This window comes from Prionailurus viverrinus, chromosome B1, assembly GCF_022837055.1.
Source record: "Prionailurus viverrinus isolate Anna chromosome B1, UM_Priviv_1.0, whole genome shotgun sequence".
Taxonomy (NCBI): domain Eukaryota; kingdom Metazoa; phylum Chordata; class Mammalia; order Carnivora; family Felidae; genus Prionailurus; species Prionailurus viverrinus.
In genome coordinates, this window is record NC_062564.1 from 64,843,939 (window position 1) to 64,871,431 (window position 27,493).

At 39.5% G+C, this 27,493-nt stretch overlaps 1 protein-coding gene across 4 annotated transcripts in view; it reads left to right on the forward strand.

The window, feature by feature from the left end:
- The window catches only part of MARCHF1 (membrane associated ring-CH-type finger 1), a 321,802-nt gene that overhangs the window by 277,867 nt on the left and 16,442 nt on the right, over positions 1 to 27,493 (forward strand). For all 4 annotated transcript variants that reach the window (XM_047855323.1, XM_047855326.1, XM_047855324.1 and 1 more), the window contains one exon: positions 27,291 to 27,438. In XM_047855323.1, the coding sequence (XP_047711279.1) occupies positions 27,291 to 27,438 (148 nt within the window). The remainder of the gene's footprint in view (positions 1 to 27,290; positions 27,439 to 27,493) is intronic.

The following is a 27,493-nucleotide window of genomic DNA, read 5'->3' on the forward strand; positions in this document are numbered from 1 at the left end:
AGAAGTGGTGACAATGGCATTACGGAATAGATGTGCCTACTCTAAACAGAGTAGTAGTTACTCATCTCTAGTTGACTGTTGTCAAATCAACTACTTTGTCAGGAGAATCTTAAAATTCTAGATTTAACTTATCTCTTCCAATTAAAAAAAAATAACCGTAACTAATTCAAACTTAAAAACTATTCAGGCAAAGCAAAACACATCTGAAGGCCAGAATCAGCCTGCAGACCAAGAGTTGATGATCTCTGCTGGACAGAAATGCCCATGTGTCTGCAAGTATTGCCCAGTGGGGTATAACATGGCACAGTGGAAAGAACCTAGATGGGGTGTACGGAACAGCTGGAGTCAAACCCTTAATGAAATTGCTTTGTGCCTTTAGTTGAGTCTCATGACCTGAAATGCATTGTGTCAGAAAAATGGAAGATGGAAGGACGGCAATAATATCTTATTTGCCAACTTTTCGGGATTATCCTGAGAAATAAAATGATGTAAGTAAAAGTACTTTGTAAACAGTAATTTCCTGCTAAGTGAAATCTTCCCCAGCTCTCCATTATCAACACTGTGACAAGTTCACTTTTCCAGTCTTACGAAATCAATATTTAGGATTGAATTCACTTTAAGGCCAACAAGAGAGTAGCATGCACGTTTTTAAAGAACTATTCATTGAACATTGGATTACTTTCAAGGTGCATACTTGATTAATTTGTAGTCCAGCAGTTCTGAATATATAGTCATCCAAGAGTTGGATAGTTTAAGCTTGCAAATTCTAAAGGGAATTTGCTGAGCAAATTAATAAAGTAAGCAGAATTGAGACAGGAAAAATATCAACATACTAAAACCTTTTCAGGAGTTCATACAAAATGTTAAAACAATTATTCTTGCCTGGCATATTTGAACAAAATTTATTTTGTGTTTACCTTCTAAAGGGTTGTACTAAGTGTAACAAGAGTTATTTGTATATGAAGACCTGATATGGTAATTAATCATTTTTATAGGTTCATTGAAATATTTCTTTTAAAGACTTCTTATATAAAGTAATCCATAATTCAGTTAGTTTTATTAACTCCATCTGACTAATGTGATGATCAAGAACTTGAGCCCTTGAGTCAGCCCGTCAGGACTTGGGTCCTTGACAGTGGTCATTGTAGCAAGTTAGTTAATTTCTCCATGCCTGTATTTCTTCATGTGCTTAGTGAAGATAATAAAAACATGTACCCCCTCATGTACCTCATGTAGGAGGTCTGAATGAGATAATACACATAAAGCACTTAAGAGTGTATCTGGAATATGATGAGAATAAATGTTAACTATTAGTATATGTAAATTTTAAATGACTTTATTTTTTTTATTTTTTTATGTTTATTTATTTTTGAGAGAGAGAGAGAGATTGAGGGACAGAGTGTGAGTGGGGGAGGGACAGAATCTGAAGCAGACTCCAGGCTCTGAGCACAAGCCCTGTGCGGGGCTTGAACTCATGAACCACGAGATCATGACCTGAGCCGAGTCCGATGCTTAACCAACTGAGCCACCCAGGTGCCCCTAAATGACTTTAATTTCAACTTTTGAGTATTTTTTGTGGTCCCAAAATTTTCACGTTAAAATTATTTTTTGCAATTACAACTGGTTTCTGAAGCTGTTTAAAGCAGTAGAACTCTCCTTTTTAAATGCAATTTTATTTAGAATTCATAACTCTAAATATGGTCAGAGGAAACTGAGGAAACTGAGACACAGCAGTATGAGTCAGGAGTGACCCAGCTGATTGAACTATGGCATTCGTAGGGTTAGGACATAGGGATCTCATGTCAGCAAAGCCAAAGTTGCTTTTGGGGTCCACACAGCCTGCCCTGGAACAGTTTAGAGCATTGGAAGACATGTTCTAAAAGACCAAGTACACAGACTGGGTACATGACTTCAACCTCAATTTTGATGAGCCAATGGTAATGCTTTAGTTCAAGAATCATGGTGCCAAGTGGAAGAAACAGCAGTAAAAAACAGCAACTACTGTCACCAAGAGCACCAAACCGTGTCACCTCAGTGACAGAGGGAAAGGCCCCCTGACCCACAGCTGCTGTGGACACTTGTCCTGTGAGTCCTGGAGTTCCAGTGCCATGCACCTGATGCACCTAAGCCTTCTGGCCCTGAACCTTAAACTTCTCCCCCCACCATTTTCCTCAGACCACAATTCCCTGTGCAACTGGGTGCCTCACCTGGGGAAGATGATCCCACAGCCTAAATAAGTATCTCTTCCTTGAGGTGCCCCAACTAAGAGGGGCTGGCTGACATGATCCTCGGTCTTTCTACCTCAGCCACACAGCTCTTGAGGAAGGCCTGTGATCCACAAAGGTATTTCCTAACACCTTTAATGGGCTGATTCAAGTCAAAAGGCCCCAAGCATAGGGATTATTCTGTAAGAAAAATAATCCCTTCACCTTTTCTCAGGGCCCGTATCTTCTGTCTTCCCATTGAGTATCTCTTCATCCAAATTTCTGAATCAGACAGTGATCGAGTCCCTTTGAGGAAGTAGCAGAAATTAAGCTCCAAGTTTACCCATTGAGTTTAGTTCAGAGACACCCCAACCAAAGTCATGACAAATTAAGAAGGCCTGCTCTTCATCGGTCATCATTTACCTCCTTCATAAAGCATTTAGATTTTTGTGGAAATTGGAGGGTGTCAGGGCTTGAAACTTGTAACATACAACCCAAGTGATATTTAAACACTTCCATGGGGCGCCTGGGTGGCTCAGTCAGTTAAGCAGCCGACTTTGGCTCGGGTCATGATCTCACGGTCCGTGAGTTCGAGCCCCGCGCTGGGCTCTGTGCTGACAGCTCAGAGCCTGGAGCCTGTTTCAGATTCTGTGTCTCCCTCTCTCTGACCCTCCCCTGTTCATGCTCTGTCTCTCCCTGTCTCAAAAATAAATAAAACGTTAAAAAAAATTTTTAAAAAAAATAAACACTTCAGTGGGGAGGGAAAGGATGAGTTTTTCAGTATTCTTCAGGAGGCTGCTCTAGCATTGGCATCAGAACTTGACAAAGAAATCTCAATTGGTTAAGTTGCATATTTATGTTTCAAGCTCCCATCAATTTAGAAAAAATGAAAGAGTAGATTTTTGGAAATCCCTTAGAAGTCAAGTAGCTAATAAAAAACATTCAGTGAAATGCTTGAAAAAGAAAGTTGAACAAGTATTTCAGAAACTAAAATAAAAGGGCAAAAAAAGGAGTAAAACAGTTTTTATAAAGGCTTAATAAAAGAAGGCTAGAATTGGATTAAGAAAATTCCCTTATGCTTAAAATAAAGAAGAAGGCAGAGAAAATTATCAAAGAAATAATGCAAGGTTGCTTCTGCAACACGAAGGGTATGATTATCCAGCACAAATGAACAAAGACTTAGCTAAAGGTATGCTACTGTAAAAAATCAGAATACAAAGTATAAATAAAAAATGGTAAATTCTGGAAGCCTCCAAGGAGCTTCTGGTGAATCCCATTGTAATCAGTATTATGGTGGTCTTCTCAACAACACATGCTTAAGAGACAATGCAGTAAGAATTTGAATATTCTAAAGAAATATTCATCCACAACTTTAGTAATCAGCAGGTACACCTATAAAACATAAGAATAGAATAAAGATGTTCAGGCACTGCAAGGATTCTGAAACTTATATCCCATGCCCTCTTAGGGAACTTTTCAAGGAAATGCTTGAGCAAAATAAGCAACTGGATACAGGAAAAACCTTAGGATTGGAGAAGCACAGGAAGCAACAAAGCAGGGGAGCAAAGGAGCTTCCAGGACAAAGGTTGTGCACCAACCATTTCTATGCCATTTGAAAGCAATCACCACAGGGAAGGATGCAGAAGAGGAGAGTAGAAGGGGAAAAAAGAAAAAATAGAAAAAGAGACCATGACAGTGACCAGCTTAGAATGTAGAATAAAACAGAAGCCTCAAGGTTAGAGGTCCCTGGAAAAAAATCAGTTTGATAGGATATCTGATTTGCTTAAGAAATAAAATTAAAGGGCTTTGGATAGATGCAATGAAGGATATAAAAAATAAGGTAGGTACATCCTTAGCAAATAAAAAGGAATTATCTTTAAAAAGCAATAGAACTTTATTGATAACATGAATTATTTCTCTAGAGAAGCAATTCTCAGGCTTTCTGGCCTCAAGACTTCTTTTACACTCTTGCAGATTATTGAAGACAGCAAAGAGCTTTAGTTTATGAGGGCTATATCCATCAATGTTTACCATATTAGAAACTGAAACTGAGAAATGGTCGCACATATACTTACTAAATCATTTTTTTTTAATTTTTTTTTCAACGTTTATTTATTTTTGGGACAGAGAGAGACAGAGCATGAACGGGGGAGGGGCAGAGAGAGAGGGAGACACAGAATCGGAAACAGGCTCCAGGCTCTGAGCCATCAGCCCAGAGCCTGACGCGGGGCTCGAACTCATGGACTGCGAGATCGTGACCTGGCTGAAGTCGGACGCTTAACCGACTGCGCCACCCAGGCGCCCCTTTACTAAATCATTTTAAATTAACCAGAAACATTTACATGTTAAGTCTGTTTCTGTGAAAAATTGTATTTTCCAAAACAAAAACTATTCAATGAGAAGAGTTCAGTTGGTTTTCATTTTGCAGATCTCTTTCATGTCTGGCCTAACAGAAAACAACTGACATCTCATCTGTGCTTCCGCGTTCAGTCTGTTGTGATACATCACGTACCTCCTGGAACATCTTACCATTCACAAATCTTTAAGAATTAGCAAATAGTTTTGACACCTGCTCCCTTAAAAGGGCCCCCAGATGACACTGAAAAAAACAGTCCTCTAGAGTAATACTTGACTTCTTAATGAATACTCTTTTATATAGTTATAATATAATTTCTTATACTGATTTAACCAAAATAGCTATTCAGTTACCCTGGGAGTCTGAATGTGAGTGAGGAAGACTCTGGTTAGCATTAAATCATCAACAACAATAATAACAGATCAAGGGGCGCCTGGGTGGTTCAGCTAAGTGTCTGACTTTGGCTCAGGTCATTATCTTGCAGTCCGTGAGTTTAAGCCCCGGGTCAGGCTCTGTGTTGACAGCTCATAGCCTGGAGCCTGCTGCAGATTCTGTGTCTCCCTGTCTCTCTGCCCCTCCTCACTCACACTCTCTCTCTGTCTCTCAAAAATGAATAAATGTTAAAATAACTTCTTTAAATAAAAAAATAATGGATCAAAAGATGATGTGTAGTATCAGTGAGTTGTTAATAACAGTAGAAGTAATTTATATTAAATGCTAGAGGTAAATATCAGAAGCATCACCTCCCATGTTTTAAGTGACTGCTTCTAGATGATGGTAAAGAAGGGTGCAGAAGGGTAGAGCAGGAGACTGTTATACAATGAAATTCTATGCAGCCTTTAAAATGAGCTTTTCCTATAAATTTATGGAAATAATTATCAAAATATGAATCAAGTTTTGATGATTCAGTGGACCTCAGGTGGAGCTTCAGATTTTGCATTCCTAACAAGCTCCCGGGTGATGCCAATGCAGAACCATGCTTTCTGTAGCATTGACTTAAATAAGGAGAAAATAGTCCTAACTCAGAATTTTAAATCATTCTGATGGTATCGGAAAGAAAGCCTCAGGTATGAGATTGTCCTTTATATCTCTCCCATAGTTGCCAAACTCTGAAAGATGGCCTTGGAACTTTCATCAGGGAACAGTATCTAACAAAAATTTAAAAGGAAAAAGTGAGAAAATTGGTGAAATCCTAATAAAGTCTAGAGTTCAGTTAAAATTTATGAAGCTAATGTTGGTTTCTTTGACAGATGGTATCATGGTAATATAAGATGTGAACATTAGGGGAAACCATAAATTTCTAGTTTATTCCAAAATTAAAAGTTTAGTTTAAAATGTTAAATAAAAGAGTAAATAGCAAAAGAGGTAAAAGCCGAAATACTCTGATTAGACCAGTGAGAAAAGTAAAAAGAGGGGGACCCAGAAGCCTTCCTATTTTTCATTCCCCTTTGACCTCTGATAGCTTCTGAAACTGAAAAACCTTTGGCCTCTACATAAGATTGGAAACCAGCAGACCTAACATTCTTTTTTATGTTTATTTATTTTTTTGAGAGAGAGTGTGAGTGGGAAGAGGGGCAGAGAGGGGGGGACAGAGGATCAGAAGCGGGCTCTGCGCTGGCAGCAGTGAGCCTGATGTGGGGCTTGAATTCACAAACTGTGAGATCATGGCCTGAGACGAAGTCAGACGCTCAACCAACTAAACAATCCAGGTGCCCCTAACATTTTATTTTACAAGGAAAAGAAACACGAGACCCAAAGACTGTTAACCGTCTTACTCAAAATTACACATTTGTGTAAAATAAGGACCAAAATGGAAGATTTCCTTCTGCGTCATCCTTGTTGCTTTTCACCAACTATAGGTTTTATTTAGATATATCTAGTTTTCTTCTCTAAAACAGAGGGATTTTCTTCAACGTGACCACAAGATAGACTCACATATGTCACCCAAATAGCTCCCATGTGAGACTGACTTATGTGTGGTCACAGTAAGTAAACCAAAGATCAAATGGGTCACTTATTATGAGAACTGAAGTCACTGGAGAAAGATGAGTTCTGTCTTCTTGGATAAATTCCTGTTTTCCTGTGGTCCAATGAATGTTTGCATGGAAAGTGTATCAATTGATAAGGTTAAAGGACTTGGCTAAGAAGGCAAGTAATAGCTTGGTACGTGCTTGAATTCTTGATATTCTTATCTTTTTTAATGTTTATTTATTTTGAGAGAGTTTGTGAGTGGGAGAGGGGCAGAGGGTGAGAGAGAGCATCCCAAGCAGGCTCCACGATGTCAGCACAGAGCCGGACTCAGGGCTCCATCTCAGGACGTGAGATTATGACCTGAGCCGAAATCAAGGGTCAGAGGTTTAACCAACTCAGCCACCCAGGTGCCCTGACATTCTTACCTTGATTGAGAAAGCTTGATGTTTAGGATTAAATAAGAAGCTGTCCATGACTACTTCTTTGGCACACTTCCCAAATAATGTGCCCATTTTTCTAGCTATCTAGTCACTGAGCCATTGTTGATGCTATGCCGGTAGTGTTGTCACTTCTAAACATGCTCATAAAAAGCAAAGTGTCCATTCATCCTTTGCCATCCTTTTAATTATTCATAGGTTTGGAGTGTCGGGCTTTGCCTCCAAGAGATATAGAGCCTCATGAGTAACACAGGCCTTTAATGCAGGTGATGGGTTTATCTATTAGGCTGCCTATTAGCCTGGAGAAAAAAATAAATGCAACTTGGAGCAAAGCCTTTCTTTGTTCTTAGCCTTCATATTCAGTGGTGTACTTCCCTAGGTTACCTTGGCCTTGCATTGTTTGGAGCTGTCTCCGTCTACCCATTTTTACTCTCCGAGCTTTTGTGGGTGCTTGGGCTAGTGCTTCTCAACTTTGTTATTACAGAGGCAGTTCCTCTGCTCCTAATATGTGTCTCTCAGGTCCCGCTTCCCTTCCATGATCTTTAAAGCTAGGCAGCACAAAAGGGAAGGTCAGCCCAGCCACGCAGTATGTCTCTTTCACTCAGCCCATCTCTAGCACTATCACATGAATCACAGCATGAGACTGTGCTGAAAACGAAATCCTACTGCACGTTAAGCCAACGAAAACCATAGTTCTGCTTACCTTAGAAAAAATCATTTATGAAAGGAAAATCCAAACTCCCCATTCAAAATTGCTTTATGGTGATTTTTTTTAGAAGCAGAGTATCGAAATTGTGTACTTAGAACAGTGCCACAAAGCAGTGCTTGCTGGGGGAAGGAAACAAGCTTGTTCAATAACATAGGTTTTTGAAACAGGCTTTGTCTTGGAGGCTTGATGATTTACAGATAAATCTCTCCTCAGTCCTGCCAAGATAATTGGACTAAGGGCATACATGTTAGCAGGTTTTGTTTTCTATTCAACTAATAAGTAGCTTTGTTGTTAATCCTTATTATGTTCATTACTTAAGAACATGCAATATGGCAGGTGATACTCCTCCTAGAGAGGCTTTGTGGGAGACTGCTAGGGAATCAGGGCAAGATACATTCCGCTTAGTAGAATGGACTTTCAGAGAATATGCAGGAATTCCTGGGCTCCTGTTAGCATGTGGCGGGGTCTAGGGGAGAGGGGAGCAGACTCTTAAATAAAACCTTGCACTTGCTGCTTTTTTGCCTGCTTTCCTGACTGAATGTCTTGTCCACTTGGATGTTTCATCTGTTTCCTAACAAGGTTCATGATAAAGAGTGAGAACTAGTATTTCATAGGTCAGGTAACACTGCCTTACCGTGAGATTAGTTTTCTTTTAACATAACTTGGTAGATAGTTTGCAATCTTGAAATACCAGAAGGTCCTGCATTGCCATGGATTTCTTGATGCAACTAACCCATGTTGTCAAGGCAACCCACTTCATGTTTTCTCCCCTCTAGAAAACCATTTCCATGTTGCAAACCTTAAATCACAATCATCTCTTAGAATATACAGGGTCAAACATCCCCTGTATGCACAAAGCTATTACTTTTTTTTTTATAAGATATCGTGTCATTACAGTAGAATAATTTGACTTGAGGGATAATGTGTGTACTAAGGCATTGAAGTTAAAATAATTCTGTAGCATTTATGTCCTATCTCCCCATTTCCAGGAGATGTGAGGTTGTTTCCTACAAGCAGTTACATTTTTTGAAGCTCTAGTAACAATGTTGACATATTTTGACTAATTTCTATGTAAATTGATTGCAATCAACAGCTTTTTCATGGTTTGTGAAATTAAATCACTTAAAAGACGAAGTACTTTTTGGAATTACTATCACCCACCTGTTGTATATTTTCTCCTTTTTTAAGAGACAAAGACCAGTTTTGAGAGTTCTTCCATGTTATTGATATGACTCCACTATTCTCTGAGAACCTGGGTTAGCATCATGCTGGAACTCAGAGACTGACATCAGGCGGAAAGTGTTCCCTCAGATATCTGGGCTGTTTGAGTGGTTGGTTTAAAAGAAAATCCCAATTGGGGTGCCTGGGTGGCTCATTTGGTTACGCATCCGACTTTGGCTCAGGTCAGAATCTCATGGTTTGTGAGTCACAGCCCTGCATCCAGCTCTGTGCTGACAGCTCAGAGCCTGGAACCTGCTTCGAATTCAGTGTCTCCCTCTCTCTCTGCCTGCTCCCACCTACCTGCCCCCCACTCCCCGCTCGTTCTCTGTCTCTCAAAATGAATAAACATTTTTTAAAAATCCCAATGAAAGGATAGTAGGAATCATTTTACCCCTTTTCCTAGTTCACTATTAACAAAAAAATTGGGTTAGGTTAAGATTCTTTCTGAGGTTTGAAAATTTGAAGACTTTATTTTTAACCTACGCTTGGCAATACAACTCACAGGCTACATTTAACTTACGTAGTGATCAGAAGTAATTCTTAGTGACTCATCCAGTACTGTTGGTCTGGCTTTCTAGTTAGTCTTTCAAATATTTATAAGACTTCCTGCCCCTTATATTTTTGTTCAAAAGTTGATTGCATAAAAGGTAGCCATGTTTCATTTCATGATTCCCAAAGGTTTGAGAACACAAGTATGTGGCTTTAAATGAAGTTTCTATGTGGGTCTTAATGGCTCAGAGCATTTTCACGTTGCACGTTTATTAGATAAAACCTACTTTGGCACCTTTCAGCTGCCATTCTTATTTCAACAAGCTAAAGAATTTTATCCATATAAAATAGTACAAATTATCATATCCACTATTGAGGAACTGGCATTATTTTCTTTCCATTATTGTGATTTGACAGGTCAGGCATTCAAACGTCAGTCAGTCTACAAAGCCTTTTAGGTTACTTAGCTCAGCCCTCTCCTGTTATATCCTTCAAAAATTATTAGCACTCCATCACAATGCACAAAGGATTTGAGCCTACTTACAGAAATACATGCCAAAAAGTGAAGCCAATGGTTAAGGAGGTTGTAGGAAAAAGAAGCGAGTGAAATAAAATCCTAAGACAAACATAAGGAAGATGCATACCACGGGTCCTGTGTGCTAGTTAGACAGGAAGAATAATTTGCTTCCAAATGGATTAGCATCCAAAACAAAGAAGGAAGTGTGGTAATTAAATAATTTATACAGATATAAATATTTTATACAAATGTAAATATTTTAGCAAATACATAGATTATCAGATCACTGAGGTCCTAGGGAAATTTTCCTCTTGTGCTGCCATTAAGTAAATTTGGTAAAGGTGTATATCATTTACAGTAATTATACTCTAAGATGCATTTTGCTAATGACCATAATAATCAGCCAGCATTTCCTGGTTGCTTGCTGGTGTTAGGCACTGTGCTGCATGCTTTGTTGTGTACCCAGCCTCATTTAACTCCCCCAAGAAACATGAAATAGGTATTCTTATCATAATGTCACAAGGGAAAAAACTCAGGCTTAGAGAAGTTAAATAAACTGTCTAAGGTGTCTGTTTTTACCCAGTGGAGCTGGGATTCAGTCTTAAATCAATGTTATGCCTAAGTCAGATTTTTTTTATTTAATTTTTTTTTTCAACGTTTATTTATTTTTGGGACAGAGAGAGACAGAGCATGAACGGGGGAGGGGCAGAGAGAGAGGGAGACACAGAATCAGAAACAGGCTCCAGGCTCTGAGCCATCAGCCCAGAGCCTGACGCCGGGCTCGAACTCACGGACCGCGAGATCGTGACCTGGCTGAAGTCGGACGCTTAACCGACTGCGCCACCCAGGCGCCCCTAAGTCAGGTATTAAGCACTATTCTACACTGTCTCTATAGGTCAAAGTAGGGAATGATCGCATCTGCCTGCAAAGTTAGAAAATGCTTCCCAGGTAGAGAGGGAGTTGAAATTGGTTATGAGTAGTAACTAGATGTCTCCCAATGAGACGTAAACATTTGAAGACATGCGAGAAAACAGTGCATTTAAATTCACACAGGATGAGTAGTTCACAAATTGAAAATAGCTGGCTTTGCCAGAAAGAAGGATGACCATAGGCAAGTTTCTCAACCTCCCATCCTCATCTACAATGGAAGTAATAATAGGATGCCCATCATTGAGAGGTTTTGAAAATTAATAATGTAAGGCTACTAATATTATTGTTAAGACAGATAATAGATGAAGTTAAACAGAAGCAAGTGCCAGATTATATCCAATGCTTCGCTAAAGAAGGACATAGGAAGGACGGTAACGGTATTAATGAATTGATATATTTGGACTTTTGAAAGATTGCTTTGCAGCAATGTGTGGAGAATGAATTGCCCATGTAGTTGAGCCAGGCACAACATGCAAGCTAGAAAACAATATGGACTTAATTAAAGCAGTAGCTGAGGGGACAGAGAGGAAGGAACTTAATAGGGTGTAGTTACTGAACAACTGCCAGAGCTGAAGATGAGAAATGAGGTGTAGGAAATAACCCGTGATGGTTCTCAGCTTTCTGCCTCCACTGATTAGGTGAAGGTTTTAATTATTAACTAAGGAAGAATATACATGCAGATGAACAAATCTGGGGAAATAATATAAGAAGTACAGTCAGAACACATGAGTTTGAGATGCTTGTGAGCCAGCGAAGTAAAGGAGGTGAGTCTGAGAGAGGTTGAATCTGGACTCGGAGGGAAATGTGGGTGGACATCATCAGGATATCTGTGGTCGTGGAAGCCCCAGACTCAGATGAATCAGTGAGGAGTGAGGTATGATGAGAATGTGGAGGAAGATGGAGCCCTAGGACCCAGATGTAGGGCCAAGTGGAAAAGAGAAACCAGCAGACATGCTCAACAGCACCAGCCAGAAAGGGGCAAGAGACCAGTGAAGAGTGACACTCTTGAAACCTAAGGCTTAAAAGAAATTGAAAGAGTCGGCAGTGCAGTGTCGAGTGCTACAGACAAGACTTTTGAGTAAACGTAAAATTAGGAGGTCATCAGTAATTTTTAGCAGGAACCATTTCAGGGTGGCCACATTTGTGACAGCTGGATTTCAGAGGGTTGAAGAATCTACAGAAAGTAAGAAAGGGTTGACATTCAGAGAAAGGTAGAATATGCATTCTAAAATGTTGCCTGTGAAGCAGTAAGTAAATGGCTTTTGGTGGAGCAGAGAACCAGAGACTGTGTTGTTGTTGTTGTTGTTGTTGTTGTTGTTGTTTAACTGGAGATAAATGTATAAGGTTCTTAAATATTAAAAAAAAAAAAAAAACAAAAATAAGCAACCAAGAGGAAAAAAATATGGGGAAAAGCAAATGATCAGTACACACGCACACACACACACACACACACACAGCAATCTAAACTATTAACATTTCAACAACAATCTAGTATCAATTTTATCCTGTTAAATTGGCATTTCAAACATGCTCAGAGTGGAATAATTTTCCCAGAGAGCAAATTTGACACATACCAGAAGTCTTAAATATGTAATACGATGTCTCCATTAAGTTTTATTTCTAAAGATTTACATTAATGAAGTAATCATGGGTGTGCACAATATTTTGCTACATGAATTCTTGGCACAGTATTAGCTATAACAGTGAACAAACAAATGTAAAACCTAAAACAATAATACTTCCAGGAGAAAACATACGAGAAAATCTGTATGACTTTGGGATAGGCAAAAAATAACCAAAACAACCAAAATTTCTATTAGTGAGATGCTAAAAGAGACTTCAGTTGCTATTTGATAGCATATATACAGCCATTAAAAATGAAATACAGTGACATTCATGATATATCGTTACCTTTTAAAAACTGTTTTTATTGAAGTGTGTTAGCATAATGTCTCCCTTTTATTTAAAAATAGAACTCTTACTCAGCATTGTACTTAAGGTTCTAGCCCCTCTACGTGCAAATGTTCTGGAACACTGTAAAAGGGAGTGTGTGTACCTGCTATGCAGATAGGAGAAAAGTACTGTGGCCCAGAAAGCGGCACTCCTTTTTGGTAGCCAATGGGGGGATCAGTGCATGGAGACAAAATCCTGTCCTCCTGGGCTCCAGTGATAGAATGGCCAGAGCACAAGTGCAGACAGAGTCTTTTAAGTTCAGGATGGATGGTCTTTGTGAGGTGACTCAGACTCTGCAGTCTCTTGAACCATGTGTCCCGAAGTAGTCCTCTGTTAGACCCAGTCTCCAAGTTCTCCCCTGCTAGAGTGGCTTGTAGATGAGACCTATCGTCAAGGGTCATGGAAAGTGACTAATTTAGACTGCAGAGGGATGCTTTGTCCTCTTAGATAAGAGGAGAGGAAGTAGGAAGGGTGTGATGCAGTTTATAAATGAGGATTTAGTCTAAAGACAGGAAGTTGAGAATTTATGCATGAGGGAATCAATGTTCTCCAAAGTAGAAGTTATATTTAATAAGACCCACTGTCAAGACATCACTTCTTTCCCTCTCCTGGAGGGAAAAACTAGTAGCAGAAACTACTAGTTAATCACTCTCTGTCTCCACCTTATCTTCCATACAGCTATAAGAATGACCTTTTAAAAACCCTGGTATCCCTAAACTCTAAAAGCCTTTCTATCTTAGTCCTTGGAGATTGCTTAAACTTGGCCCATACCTCAAATCCATGGCCTGGGACCATCCACATCTTGTACCTGCTTTCTGGAAGTGCCTGCAGCCTACTTTCTGTTTCTACATACTCTGTCCATATAGACTGTCCCACTTCTGTTCATATAAATCTGATTTCCAAGATGAGTCACTTTGTGGATTTTGTCCCCAAATTCACTTACCTCACCATTTGGTGAGCTCAGTAGCAGGAGAGCAATCCCACCATGAAGCCCAGGGGCTTCTGCCTTCTGTAAGCTACCCCACAACACTCTCAACCCCTCCATCTTCTCCTTTCCTCAGGATAGACAAACTGTCTCACTCAAAGAGATCAGCCCACATCTGTGTTCCTTGTGGTCTTGATTTTCACTCCAACTAATCATACAGAAATTTACTTTGAACAAATTCTGAGAAGGAAATCTGGGAAGGACATCTACTTTTCCCCACACATGAATGTCTGTCAATCTCAGGCCCCATTTTCCCTGCCTTTGGGTTGATACTCAAGGCTCTTCACCATCCGGTCCTGCCCACTCTTCCCACCTCACCTCTTACCTTTTAACCTCTTGCTCACGCTCTGAGTCTTTGCAGTTTCCTCAAGCAAATCTGCATCCCGCAGAACTGTGTAAATTTTCACATAATTCACCTTATTCTCTTTCTCCTTCTTATCATGCTCAGCTCAAGCATTGAAAGCATTTTATGATCTTTAATAGAAAGGGGATGTTTAAATGGGAATATTAAACATTCCTACTCCATTTTCAATGTGGATAACTGAACTTCACCTCTTGGTTTTTATAAGAACAAATTATTAGAATAATATTAGATTGGCTTACCATTGGCTTACCATATTCCTGCCCCTTTGCAGGGATTCAGTAGCACTAGAGAAATGGACAACTGAATCTGCTGAAAAATGATGTCTTATCAGAATTTTAATGACTGGGAATTAAGGACATGGAGAAGGAAGCAGGCCAACCCATTTTTATTAGATTTCCAAAGAGACGGGGCGGGGGGAGAGGAGATAAACTATTAAATAAGAACTTTTAAATAAGAATTCCTCTCATATTCACTTCTGAGTCTTAAAAGCTAGGAAGAAAAATGGAATCTATGCTAGAATGTGAACAAGTATCACTTGTGTCTCAACAAATTCCACACAAAGAGCAACCAGATATGAGGGATACATTGCTTGAAACAGACTTCTCAGCAAGGGCACCTGGAGGTCCAGAACAAGTTGTTTTCGGTGTCCTCTAAAAGGACATAAAATTTTTGGCCACCCAGAAACTTTCCTTGGTTCAAAGCAACTTCTTAAATGGAAGAACACAAGAGTTGAGTGTGGTAGGACGGGACACGGTTGCCTTTCCTATACTGCAAAATTCAGGAATGCAGTTGAACATTCCCCTGCAAACAAGAAGGAGCTACCAGTAGGCTGAGAATCAGCATTTGAGATTTGGAATTATTCTAAGTACCATAAATGAGGAAACTGGCCAGTTGTGGTTGTTTTCCAAACATGTCACGTCCCCGAACCATAAGTTTCATTTCCAGCCTGTAGAGATTATATGTACCTCCCACCCTTCCCTGGTCCAGTGCTTCCTTATTTTGTAAGAAGCGGATATGTTACTATTAAATCAATTAAAGGGAAAGGCAGCTTAAAGCAAAGGCCCTCAATCTGCAAAGTGTCTCAGACCTCTCTGAGAATTCAATGAAAGGATATGGACCTCTCCCCAGAAAAAGTAAATGTAGCATTTTACATACAATTTACAAAATTAATATACCCCTAGAAATCCCAAGGAACTTGGCTCTTTAATGAAAAGGCTTCAGTTTTAGGACAACACTCTTAGCAAAGGCTCAGTCTCTAAAATGCAAAACAAACTTAAAAGTAATATATTGAGTCAACTAATTATGCTGGATGTCAAAACGCTGCTAAAACTAATTTTTATTTGGTTATCTTTGTGTTATTATATCTAAAATGTGAATCAATAGAGTAAAGGTCATTGGCTGCCATTTAAGCTGGAGTAGAAGAGATTTATTTTTCAAATTTATTTCAAATTTTTATATGAGAGTAAAAACACCAGCTACAATGATAAAAACATTATATACAGTGTTCAGATGTGACACTACTATTAAAGCAGGCTAGAAATAGGATGAAGAAATTTTTTTTGACTCCTAAAAATAAGTATTGACAATGAGCTGTCAGTAGAATTGACACTTTGTACAATAGAGACGCCACAGAGAAAACTCGCTTTTTTCTTTGCTGCCACCCGAAGGAATATTTTGGAAAGATAACTATATACATTCACACATACGTACAAGACAGTTGAGAGAAAGAAGCATTTATGAAATCAAAGTCTGATGGGCAAATACAGTTCCCTGTTCTAATACACAAAGCTCCACAATTATGATGCTAATGTAAAGTCTAAGAAAGCAGGAATTTAGGTTGTGTTCTCTTGCACCTAGAAAATATCTGACACATTGTGAGGCTTCAGTAATTAGCTCCTCCTGAATGAAAAAATCTACTACTCAATAGAGTTTTAAAAAATCTACATATAACCTACTGTATTGCTCTGGGCAAATCAGTTCAGTTCTCTGGGCCTCCGTTTTTCCATGTAGAAAGGGAGGGGTTAAATTTTGGTCTTTTAAAATTGGGTCTTCTAATACTCCCAGTCTCTATGATTCTGCTTAGTACATAGGTACTTTCTTCTAAACTGCAAGGCTATGATCATTTTAGGTACAAAGAGCCAGCAAGCAATGGCCTATGAAGACCCACATGCACATGGAGGAAAGGCGATACTTACAAATGAAATAAACATGAGGAATGTATATTTCTGAGGCATGTTTATTTCTTCTGGGGAAGAACATCACAGAGGGCAGTGGCAATTCCAGGAGTCCTACGCAAGGTCTTAAATCTGTAGAGAAGAAGGAATATGCCATTTTATGGAATGTGATCCAGTTATTCTGTTTTCTTTATGAAGTCACATCCCATAATGAAATATCCCCACGGACACAGCACCGTAGATTTTCTGACAGCTCAGCATGCCTGAAGTGGTAATACACTGATCTCTCTTCCAGAATGTATGATATGGTATTTTTCACCATGAACTCAAGAAAAGACAGACAACCAAGTACTGGTTGAATATTTTAAAATAAATTTTATTTATGTGCATCTCTTAAGTCTCTAAGTAATTTGTGTTCTTACATGACAATACTAATCAGCCCAGATTAGGGTGAAATTTTTTTTGGCGGGTGGTGGGGGGGGTTGAGGGGGTTGGTAGGGAGGTAGATATATTTTCACCCTTGTGGAAAAATATTAGAAATTACACTTTCTCCCTAAAATATTTCCCTAAATTTTTATTTCCTCAGAAAAGTAATCCTCAAATTTCAGCATACATAAAAATCAGTTGGGAATGTTTATTGAGAATGCAGGTTTCTAGATCCTCATACAGATCTGGGACAGAGCCTCAGAATTTACCATTTTAACTATTACCATGTCAATTCTGATGCGGATCTGCCAGAGTACCTCCTAGCACATCTCCCCTCTAGACAGACCTAGCTGTCCAGTTCTTTCTTTTTTCCCTCTCATCTTCATTTGTGACATCATTGCACCCTCTAGTGGATGATTGTACTCAGTAATTTTTTTTTCTTATACTTAAAAACACTTTGCTCAAATCTAAGGAAATCTCATTGCTTATGAATTTCTTGAATGGAAACAATGGGAGCTTGGGAGAGCGTTTATAAGAAAACATGTTTACTAAGCATCAAATTCATATTTATGTATATATATTTAGTATGTAATATACACACAGTTTACAAAAAGAATTTTAATCCTGGTAAGTTTGACTGAATTTAAGATAGCTAATAGGCTTTTACAATTTTTTAAGTTCTTATTTATTTGTTTTGAGAAAGAAAGAGAGAGTGAGTGGAGGAGGGGCATAGAGAGGGAGAGAGAGATTCCCAAGCAGGCTCCTGTGCTGTCAGTACAGAGCCCCATACAGGGCTCAGTCCCAGAAACCGTGAGATAGAAACCAAGAGTCGGTCGGACTCTTAACCAGCTGAGCCACCCAGGTGCCCCCATATATTTTTGTAACTTTGTATCTACTGACCACAAATGTTTAGACTATTTATACCTGTATTATTGATACTCTCACATAGCAGTTTCCATAAACGTCTTCCAGCGCATCAGTACAATAACTTGGGTCTTCCAGATTGCTCCTTCTGAGCATCTTTTAGTACCTAGTGGTCCTTGAGACCCCTTGAGTCACACCTAAGATCCACAGGTCTTTTCAGAGAGTATTATATGTTTTTCACCCCATGGTTTCTATCTCTGAAAAACCTTGTTTATTGAGGCTAAAACCTCAAGGATCACAAATTCTGTTGGACCAAGCAGGTAATATAAATGAGTAAAGTAAGCAAGGTGTAAACCAGAGAGTGGTGGGGGCTAAGGAGAACTGAGTTTATTACATTTCAAGGAATTCAAAAATTAATATTTGTGAACCCACGATGGGCCTAAGAACCATATGGAACTTGGTTTTACAAACCAGTTAAGGACCCCTGGTTTACTTGAGGGTTAATTAAATGCTAACTATTATGGATGTTCCCATGTATAATTCTAACAAATACCCTATATAAGACATAGTAGATCATCCCAATTTTACCAGTGAGGTAACTGGAGCTTGAGGAGGTGGGTTACTTGCCCAACATCAGAGTCAACATCAGAGAGTTGAGACTTCCTGCCTGGGACTCTAGTCCAGGTTGGCCTGACCCCAGAGTCTGTGTTCTCATTCACTTCATTCCAAAGCATCTCTGAGCATGTGGCTTCTTGCCTGTTTGGCCTGTCACTTTATGCTCCTCATCACCTGCCCCCCATGCGGCCCCTAATTCTCCCTGTTTCCCACACCCCCCCCCCTGCCCCCAGCCTGGCTCTTTCCAACATCTTCTGTGTTCTCTTAGCCTCTGATTCTACTAGTGTCTTTGCATTTCGACCATTTCTTATCAGGTAATTGACACCTTTCTCTGCATCAGCATGATTCTTAGTAACTTATTACTCACATCATAAGCTAATGTGATAAGCATATTCATACAATTTTTTTCTTACTATTGCATAAATAAGTGCACCTTTTCCTAGAACTTTAAAATGGTATTTCAGTGATGCTTAGATTTTTGTTATAAGTTAGATCTGCCCTGATATAACATCTCTACATTTCTATTCAACTGGGCTGTTTCTGAGTACTACTGTAAATACTGCAAAGTAATATGAACTCTTCTTTAAAGTACTATAGAGCAGTTGGCTCAAAAAAATTTGTTTTGAAAATAAATATTAAGAGTAATTGTGTATAAATTCAAGTTAATTACTTTTGGAGGAGAATGAGCTATTTCTTTCACTTATCCATTCTCAGGTAACTTCTTGGGTTGTGCAACCACTAAGAAAGAATGGCAGCCCTGGGGTGGGTTTCTGGATGTTTCCTATCAGGCTGGCTTTCATCTTCTCCATTCCTCAAGAAAGACATCATTATAATCCACACACCCACATTAATGCTTTTTTATTTGGGATGTTTGAGTCTCTCCAACCTTTTATAAAAACTGTCACCCAAAATAGTATTTCTTTGGGAAGTCTTAACATAACATTTTGAATTGAATTTCCAAACAAAAAAGAATGAAAACGTACGGGCACATATATTGCAACCTGTGATATATTTTTTCCAATCCTAACAGAAAAGAAGCTCTCATCGTGCAGCCTTTTATATGATTCTACATAGTTTATGCAGAGTAAATTACCCACTTGCCCTTCTTTGTACAAATAGTTAACAAAAACAGACTGTATTTCCCTGCTATGAGACTCAGTATTCAGAAAAAAAATCTATTTGAACTTGGAAAATAGATGGAGATGGGTGGCTTTGGCTGCCTTAATTGTGTATGAACAAACCCCAGCTCATCCTTCCTTCATCCTTCGGTGATCAGCTATCAACAAGAAGCATCACTCTAGAAGATAAAGACAATTGAAGTTTAATTGGATACAGTGCTGCAAGTTCCAAGCTAGGGTAGCCACTAACTTTATTGAATTCTTTTTAAGTACATGGAACTGCTCTGCACTTATGTGCGTTAACTCACTTCAACTTGACCCTGTAAAGTAGGTACTATTCTTATCACGATTTATAGGTAAGGAAATGGAAAGACAGAAAATTGAAATAACTCACCCACGATCACACAGCATTTAGTGGTAGAGTCAGGATTTGAACCCAGAGCCCTCATTTTTAACAAGTACACCTTGAATCGAAGACACAGAGTACATTGTGAAATTGCACAGCTCATTCCTCAGTGTTGGATTCAGCCAGGCCTGGGTATGCATATTGGGAGCTAGCTCCCCAGGGGATTCTGTTACACAGCCAAGTCTGAAAACTACTTCTAATTATAAAAGATTCCCAGAACTGAACAATTTTTATTCTTACTTCCCTCCATGTTCAGGTAGTGCCCATTAGTTAGTAACTCTAAATGCCGAAGGAGACCGACCGAGCAGTAGCAGGATGTAGCCGTTGATTCCAGGTTCCCAAGTGTTCCTCCTCTTTGTGGGAAAATGTGTAAACCGTGTCTCAGTAAGACTGGCCAATTACTTGCAGCATTATTTTTACCTAAGCTGGGTATCTATGACTGTTTTCCCCAACTTTAAATCACCACATGCTCAAATGACCCCCAGAAGGTAGCTGTTCATGCTGTATATTTCGAGTGGAGATTTGAAGGTTCATCTGACACACGGCCCATACCTCACTATTTGCGCTCGCAATTTTTTTGGATATAGATCCTAACCCTTCTTGCAGTGCAAGACCATCTCCTTCTGTCCTGTTGTCAAGAGAAACAAAGGAGCTGCATTCAGTCAAAAGTATAGAATGCCCCTTCACATTGGACCTTGCATGAAAGATGTTAAATAATTAGTATCAGTGGACCAAAAGTGGAAGAGAGAACTGGGTGACGAGTGGGGAGGCTGATTTCAGATTATAGCAGTCACACAGAGAATTTCTGGATATAACATTTGAGATCTGGGCTCCCACTAAGAAAGCCAGGAGATCTATGTACACAGTTTGAATCATGTACCAGCTTGAATTGTACACTTTCTGACTTGTGTCAGATAATAAGCACTTTAACTAATCAGTGAGCTTAACTACCCACCCTCCACATCTCAACCTGGATTTCTTGTTTCCTACCTTTCATCAGGTTTGTGGTAAATATCACCAAAAGCCTGAAGAAGTGGTTCAGTCGGTTAAGAGTCTGGCTCTTGATTTTGGCTCAGGTCATGATGTCATGGTTTGTGGGATTGAGCCCCATGTCAGGCTCTACAATGACAGTGTAGAGCCTGCTTGGGATTCTCTCTCCCTCTCCCTCTCTCTCTCTTTCTCTTTGACTGTTTCTCTCTCAAAAGTAAATAAGTAAACATTTAAAAAATAAATAAATAAAAGCCTGAAGAGGTCACAGTTTTCCTCCAGGGTTCTCCAATCCATTTTTAAGAAAGAAATTATTTACCAAGGCATGTCTGTGAATTTGGGAATTAATTAAGTTCTCAAGAGTTAGGCCTTATAGATGTAAAGAGTCTTTTGTTTGGTTCTCTCCCAAAGTATTTGAATTATAACTAATGAAATTAGTTTTAATATGTTTTCATTTTATTAGTTTGAATATGTTTTCATGTACCTAAACACTAATTTGAAAATTAAAATAAAAAGCAAAATGGTTTGTTTAGTAATTAATGAGCTAATGACAAATGATTTTATTTTATTTCAAACAGATTCACTGATGTTGTGATTTTTTTCATTCAACCTGAAATACTTATATCACAGCCAAGTAACCAACCTGGTTTGTTGATTTTCCTTCCCTGAACTACTAATCAGTTTATGACAGGGAGTGACAAGTGCTACTTCTAGTGTAGGCATCATTGAGGTCACCATACAACTCTGCCAAGTGTCATTAGACAGGTGGTGCTCAAAGTCTACCTTGCATCAGAATCACCTGAGAGCTAGTTAAAACATGGTTGTAGGACCCCACCTCCAGAGCTTCTGATTCAGTAAGTCTGGTGTTAGGCACAAAATATTGCATTTCTAGTGTTAAAACTCAATTCAGGCATATTAAAATTTGTAAGAGTTTATGTGAGCAAAACTCAGTTTGAATCCGGCAGTACAAAACCAGAAGTGTTAGGAGCTCTTTACCCACAGGATCCAGCGGAGAGACTATACAGAGAAAGGGCGGGAAGGAAGAACGGAAATAATTTGATTGGCTGTAGCTCAAAGCCTAGTTGACTGTGATTGGTTTATCCTTAGGTTTCCATTTCCGAACGTTCAGGCATTTATAGGCTTAGATTTTGGTTTGCTTAGGTAGGCTGTGTTGGCATTAAAGCCATCTCAGCCCCACGGCCTCCATGTTTAGTTGAACACTAAACAAGAACCAAGTTGATGCTGCTTCTGGGGAACACTCTTTAAGAACCACTGCCCCAGGGGCGCCTGGATGGCTGAGTTGATTAAGCATGCCACTCTTGATTTAGGCTCAGGTCATGATCTCACGGTTGGGTTAGAGCCCTGCATCAGGCTCTGCTCTGAGTTGACAGTGAAGAGCTTGCTTGGGATTCTCTCCCTCTCTCTGCCTCTTCTCCACTTGCACTCTCTCTCTTCTCAAAATAAATAATAAACATTAAAAAAAAAAGAAAAGAAAAAAAAGAAAAGAACCACTGCCCCAGGAAACAGATTCATAAATACAGAGAAGAGGGAAGAGGGTCGCCAGGGAGAAGGTAGGGGATGGGCAAATAGGTGAAGGGGAGTAGAATGTACAGGCTTTTAGTTATGGAATGACTAAGTCACAGGAATAAAAAGTACAGCATAGGGCATATAGTCAATGGCGTCATAATTGTGTTGTATGGTGACAGATGGTAGCTACACTTGTGGTGAGCGTACGGTACCATATGGACTTGTTAATCACTACGTCGCACACTTGGAACTAACCTAACATTGTGGGTCAACTATTCTTCAATTTAAAAAGAAAAAAAAAAGAAGGAACCACAGCCCCATACCAGTGGACCCTCTAGAAACTTCACCAATATTATAAGCCTCAGAACGTTTACTTACTATCTCTGGCACAATATATCTTACTAAAGCATATAGATAATGTAATAAACTTTAGACGCCCCGGATATTATTTTTACTCACATGAAGTAAAACTCTACTATGTAAGTCGGTTCGGAAAATTTTAAGTGCTCTGACAGGGAGTTACAGTTAAGTGTGGTTTTGCATTTATGCGGGGTTGTTGAAATATCCAGGAAGAGCTTGCTCAGCTGGCTGGCTGGGAGCTCCTAGATCTGGCTTTACCAGTGGGCTGGAAGGCACTGTTCTCGGTACTAGTACAGTTTGGGCCTGGCGCCACCTGGTGGTAGTTATTTGCTCCATCATTCTGTAGCTTTGCTGATAATCCAGTTTCAATGGCTGTTAAGAAAATCAGAAAATGTAGTGGAAACTATGTCAAGGAAGAAAAAGAAATGGATTTAGTAAAGCATTCCTTAGCCCGTGTATTTTGATAGTGTGCAAATAAGCGTCCTCTATTCTTCTCTGATACAAAGATTTACAAAAGCATTCTTATTGGATGGTATTTTTTAATTTATGTGTTAGGACAGAATAAGAATACAAGTGACTTAAACTAGAAAACCTTCACAGTTTGATTCAGCCAGCACAAATGGAACATTTCACAGAAACAATGTGAGTATAAATGCATCAATTTATACTCCAATTCAGAAGTCCTCAGAAAAAAATCTAGTTGTATGATTTGAAGTGAATAACAGAGTTCTGCTCAATTCTTTCCATTGTTGAGGGGTTTCCATAAGGGACTAAAGGCCAAGAGCAATGAAGCAGGTACCGAAGACCTAGAGATCCAAAGACAGCAAGGTCCAAGACCACCCACGTAGGAGGTGCTAAGATTTTGCCACACTGGTTTTGCCAACATTAGCTTATCCCTCATTTTGGAAGTGTAAAAGAGGACTGAGCGACTGATGGGGGGTGGACAGGGGGGTTGGCGGTGCAAAGAGTCATAGACAGCTGGACGGTGTGCTGTGGTGTATCACTGCCCCTTGTCCCTCAAGGAAGGGAAAGGGAGCTGCTGACTTATTTCCACCAGCTTCCTTGAGTCTCCTTGGAGAGACATGTGTCGTCTTAAAACTGAGGGATTTGTAGATGGATATGTGACTCAGGCCCGAATAATCTAGAGAGGAATGGCAGTGACTGCTTTCCCTGCTGGTAATAAGACAAAGGTGAGGTTGTTCCCCTGGCAAAGAGCTGTGTGTCATCAATGACAGGCCAGACGTTAGTATTTTCTGTGTGCCTTTGGGCAAGGCCAACGCAGAGACGTCTCAGAAGGGGTGCATGAGAATTTACATCCCAAACAAACACCCAAGTGATGCTGACACCACACTGCTGCTGAGCAGGGGCCACACTGATGGGGGGGGGGGGGGGCAGGCAGCTCTCCTCTCTGATATCCCCCTTCAGAGAGGTCCTGGTGGTAAACATCGGACTGGGGTCTGATGGGCATCAACACACATTATTTTGTACAAGTGGATGGGGGGGGAGGGAGGTGAAAATGCTGTGTGCATTCCTACAGATTATTGCTTTCCTGTAACAGAATATTTTATGAACTGATATTCAATTTCAGCATCCCAAATATTAAGTTAGAGCCCTTTCATGATAACTTTGGTTTTGTTTTTTTTTTTTTTTAATGTTTATTTTTGAGAGAGACAGATCATGTGCAGGGAGGGGCGGGGGTGGACAGAGGATCCGAAGGGGGCCCTGCACTGACAGCAGGGAGTCCCATGCAGAATTTGAACTCACAAACCGTGAGATCATGACCTGGGCCAAAGTCGGCCACTCAACCCACTGAGCCACCCAGGTGCCCCTCATAACAGCTTTGTTAAAAGATTTCTATCCTTGCCTTTCAGTCCGTTCCTCATTGTAAAGCCTTACAAAATGTATTCAAACTTTATATATAAACCTGAAAACAGAAGAATACGGGTGAACATTTTACAAAATACACTGATTTCTGTTAATGCTCAGTGCTGAATATTGTGTGCAATAATGTAATTATTAGAAAGAGGGCACTGTGGTATTGCATTCACCAATTGCATTTACCAATTTACCACTGTGGTATTGCATTGTGATGTCTCATGAATTCCAGAATAGTCCCTGTAAGAATTTATAAAGGAAAGCAGGGAAGTTTGATGGTCCCTTTACACTTCACTTCTCCTTAAAATGCTACTGAGATTAGGAAGTGACAACTTCAGACCTTCTATTGTCTGGAACCAGAAGGAATCTTTACAAATGAGTTGGTCCATCCTTGTCAGCCCCACTCATATTTTTTTTTATTTGAGGCTCATTAAATTTGAAGAATGTGTTCTCAGCCACCTCATCAAAATGCTCCTTAGACTTAAGAAGACACAATTCTTAAGGTTCTTTTTTAAGCCAGTTTTACAAGTGACGGTTGATTTGGTAGGGATATTTTGTTACTGAACATGTTTTCATCCGCTTGGAACATTTAGGAAATGTGAACGTGTAAAGCTGCCTTTCTGCACCACCCGGCAGTTTTTATTTGGTCATACTGGATATAAAGATAATTCACAACGGTCCTTAAATCACGAAATGCTATTGCCAAATGATAATATTCTGTTTTACAATGAGACAGGTTATTCAGATTAACGTGACAATAAATCAATGACAAAACAGATTTTTAAACATCAGTCTTTCACAGAGATGGTATGAACTTTAGATAAAAGCCAAGATACACATATGAAAACCTTCTCAGTTCAGTGTTGATTAATTACACGTAGAGCCTAGACTGAAGCATCTGGTTCTCCCATAGCCGCATTACCAAGATTTCTCCATTATTTGTTTGATATAATATATAAAATACAGTTTAATCAAAAAAGAAAGTACAAGATGAAGTGTGAATTTTTCATTGGTTCTAACAGACCCTTTATAAGGAAAACTGTGTGATGACTAGCCAGTAGGAGAGGAATGGATGGTGTTTGGAAATATAACATTTATTTCTCTAAAGTGTTTACAAAGCTTTCTGGCGCATCATGACCAGATGTTAAGTATTGTGCTTTCTTACAAATGAAATTATAGGATCTTAATCGTCAGAATGGAAGGCACGTTAGGAAATATCAATTTAACTCTTCTATCAGGGGTTGCATTTGACAGCAAGTAGCAGAGTCCTGAGAAACAGTGGCTTAATCAGACAGGGCTTTATTTTCCCTGCATATAAAGTGGGCATCCAGAGAGAAGCTATTGCTCATCAGGCTGAGGTCTCTCCAATTCTCAAGACTTTCCCTGGAGCTTGCAAGGAGCTGTTGGGACTCCTACCGTTAATTATGAATTCCAGGTAGCAAAGAAGAAAAACTGAAGGAAAGGAAGAAGGGGAAGTTCCTGTGCCAGGAAGACAAGAACTCAATATCCCAGTAGATAGTCATCTCATGTCATTGATGGAAACCAGCCATTGTCCACCTCTGTCAGGGAAGGTTGGAAGGCAGCTTTTAGCTGGGCACAATGCCAACGCTCACAGAATTAGTCTGTTAATAAAGGAAGAAAAGAAGGTTCCTCTCCCCATACCTCTCTGTTACAGTCTCTGCCACAATCTATATCTTACAGAGATGAGGCGATTGGCTTAGAGAGGTTAAGCAACTTTACCTCTGTCTCAAAGCTGGTGGCAGAGTCAGGACTTACGGAGCATGAACATATGCCCTCTTGTTTTCAACTGAGGACGTGGGGATGGGTGGGAAAGGAATGGGGGTCTTCTGAAGTTCTAAAGAGTTTGCTTTAGCAAGAGCATAATAAGAATGGGGAAAAGAAATCACGGATTCTTCAAAGTTTGGCACATCGATGTGACAAAAATCACAGCGATTTGATTTCCCTTTAGAAATGGTGCAGCGAAAAATAAAGGCACAATTCCTAACACAAAAATGAAGTCATACTGTAACCGTCAAGGCATTAAAATTTTGAGTCTGTTTCTCCAAAGTAAATAATGGACATGTTTCCTCATACAAACCTGAACTTACTACAGTAAAAATTGTGGTCCTCTTCCTCCCCCAAGAGGGATCAGCCCTCAACTTCCTGAGGAGTGTGCCTAAGGGCCAGTGATTTTGACGGTAGTGGTAGCAGAAAATCAAGATTGTGTTTGAAGGGCCTTCCTCGGATTCTCTCCCATTGCCCAGATGATAAAATGTGTTCTCTCGGAAAAGGGCTGTGAACAGATGTTGACTTTCACAGATACCATTCAGCCGTTCAAGTACCTGTTAATGTACATACGTTCAAGAATGCAACACTATATCCGGTTATGTGTTAATCTGAGAAGAGATTACTTATTACTACTTATAATCTAGTACCACAAAGGAGGGAGATATGCAGAAACCTGAAGGAAATGTTTTCCAAAAATTGTACAGCCGTAAAACTATCCCATCCGTGTTATAGACAAGAAAACTTCAGGCCAGCAAAACAGAAATTACTTCATTTAATTTGTTTAGGAAAATATTTGTTTTCATTTTAATATATATTTAAGTTATATATAACTCCAGGGGTTATAATCTCGTATCTTTCCCAACACAAAGATGTATTCGAATGTTGTCGTGTCATCTGAAATTGCAGATATCTTATGTTTCTCCTCTATTCATGGTCAATGTCTGGCATATAAATGGGGGGCCAAGTTTCCTAGTCAGAAATTCAGTATTGTAAGTGATTCATTTACAATTGCAGTGGGAGAAACTACAGATGACCACCAGCGAAAGGAGGAAAATATTCTGCTCTGTCACATTCCACGTAATCGCGATCACCTGTGTGGTTTGGTCTTTGTATGTATTAATAGATCGGACAGCGGAAGAAATCAAGCAAGGCAATGATAATGGTAAGAGCATGTCTCTTTTCTTTTTTCCTCCTATTGGTTTCTCTGATGACATCAG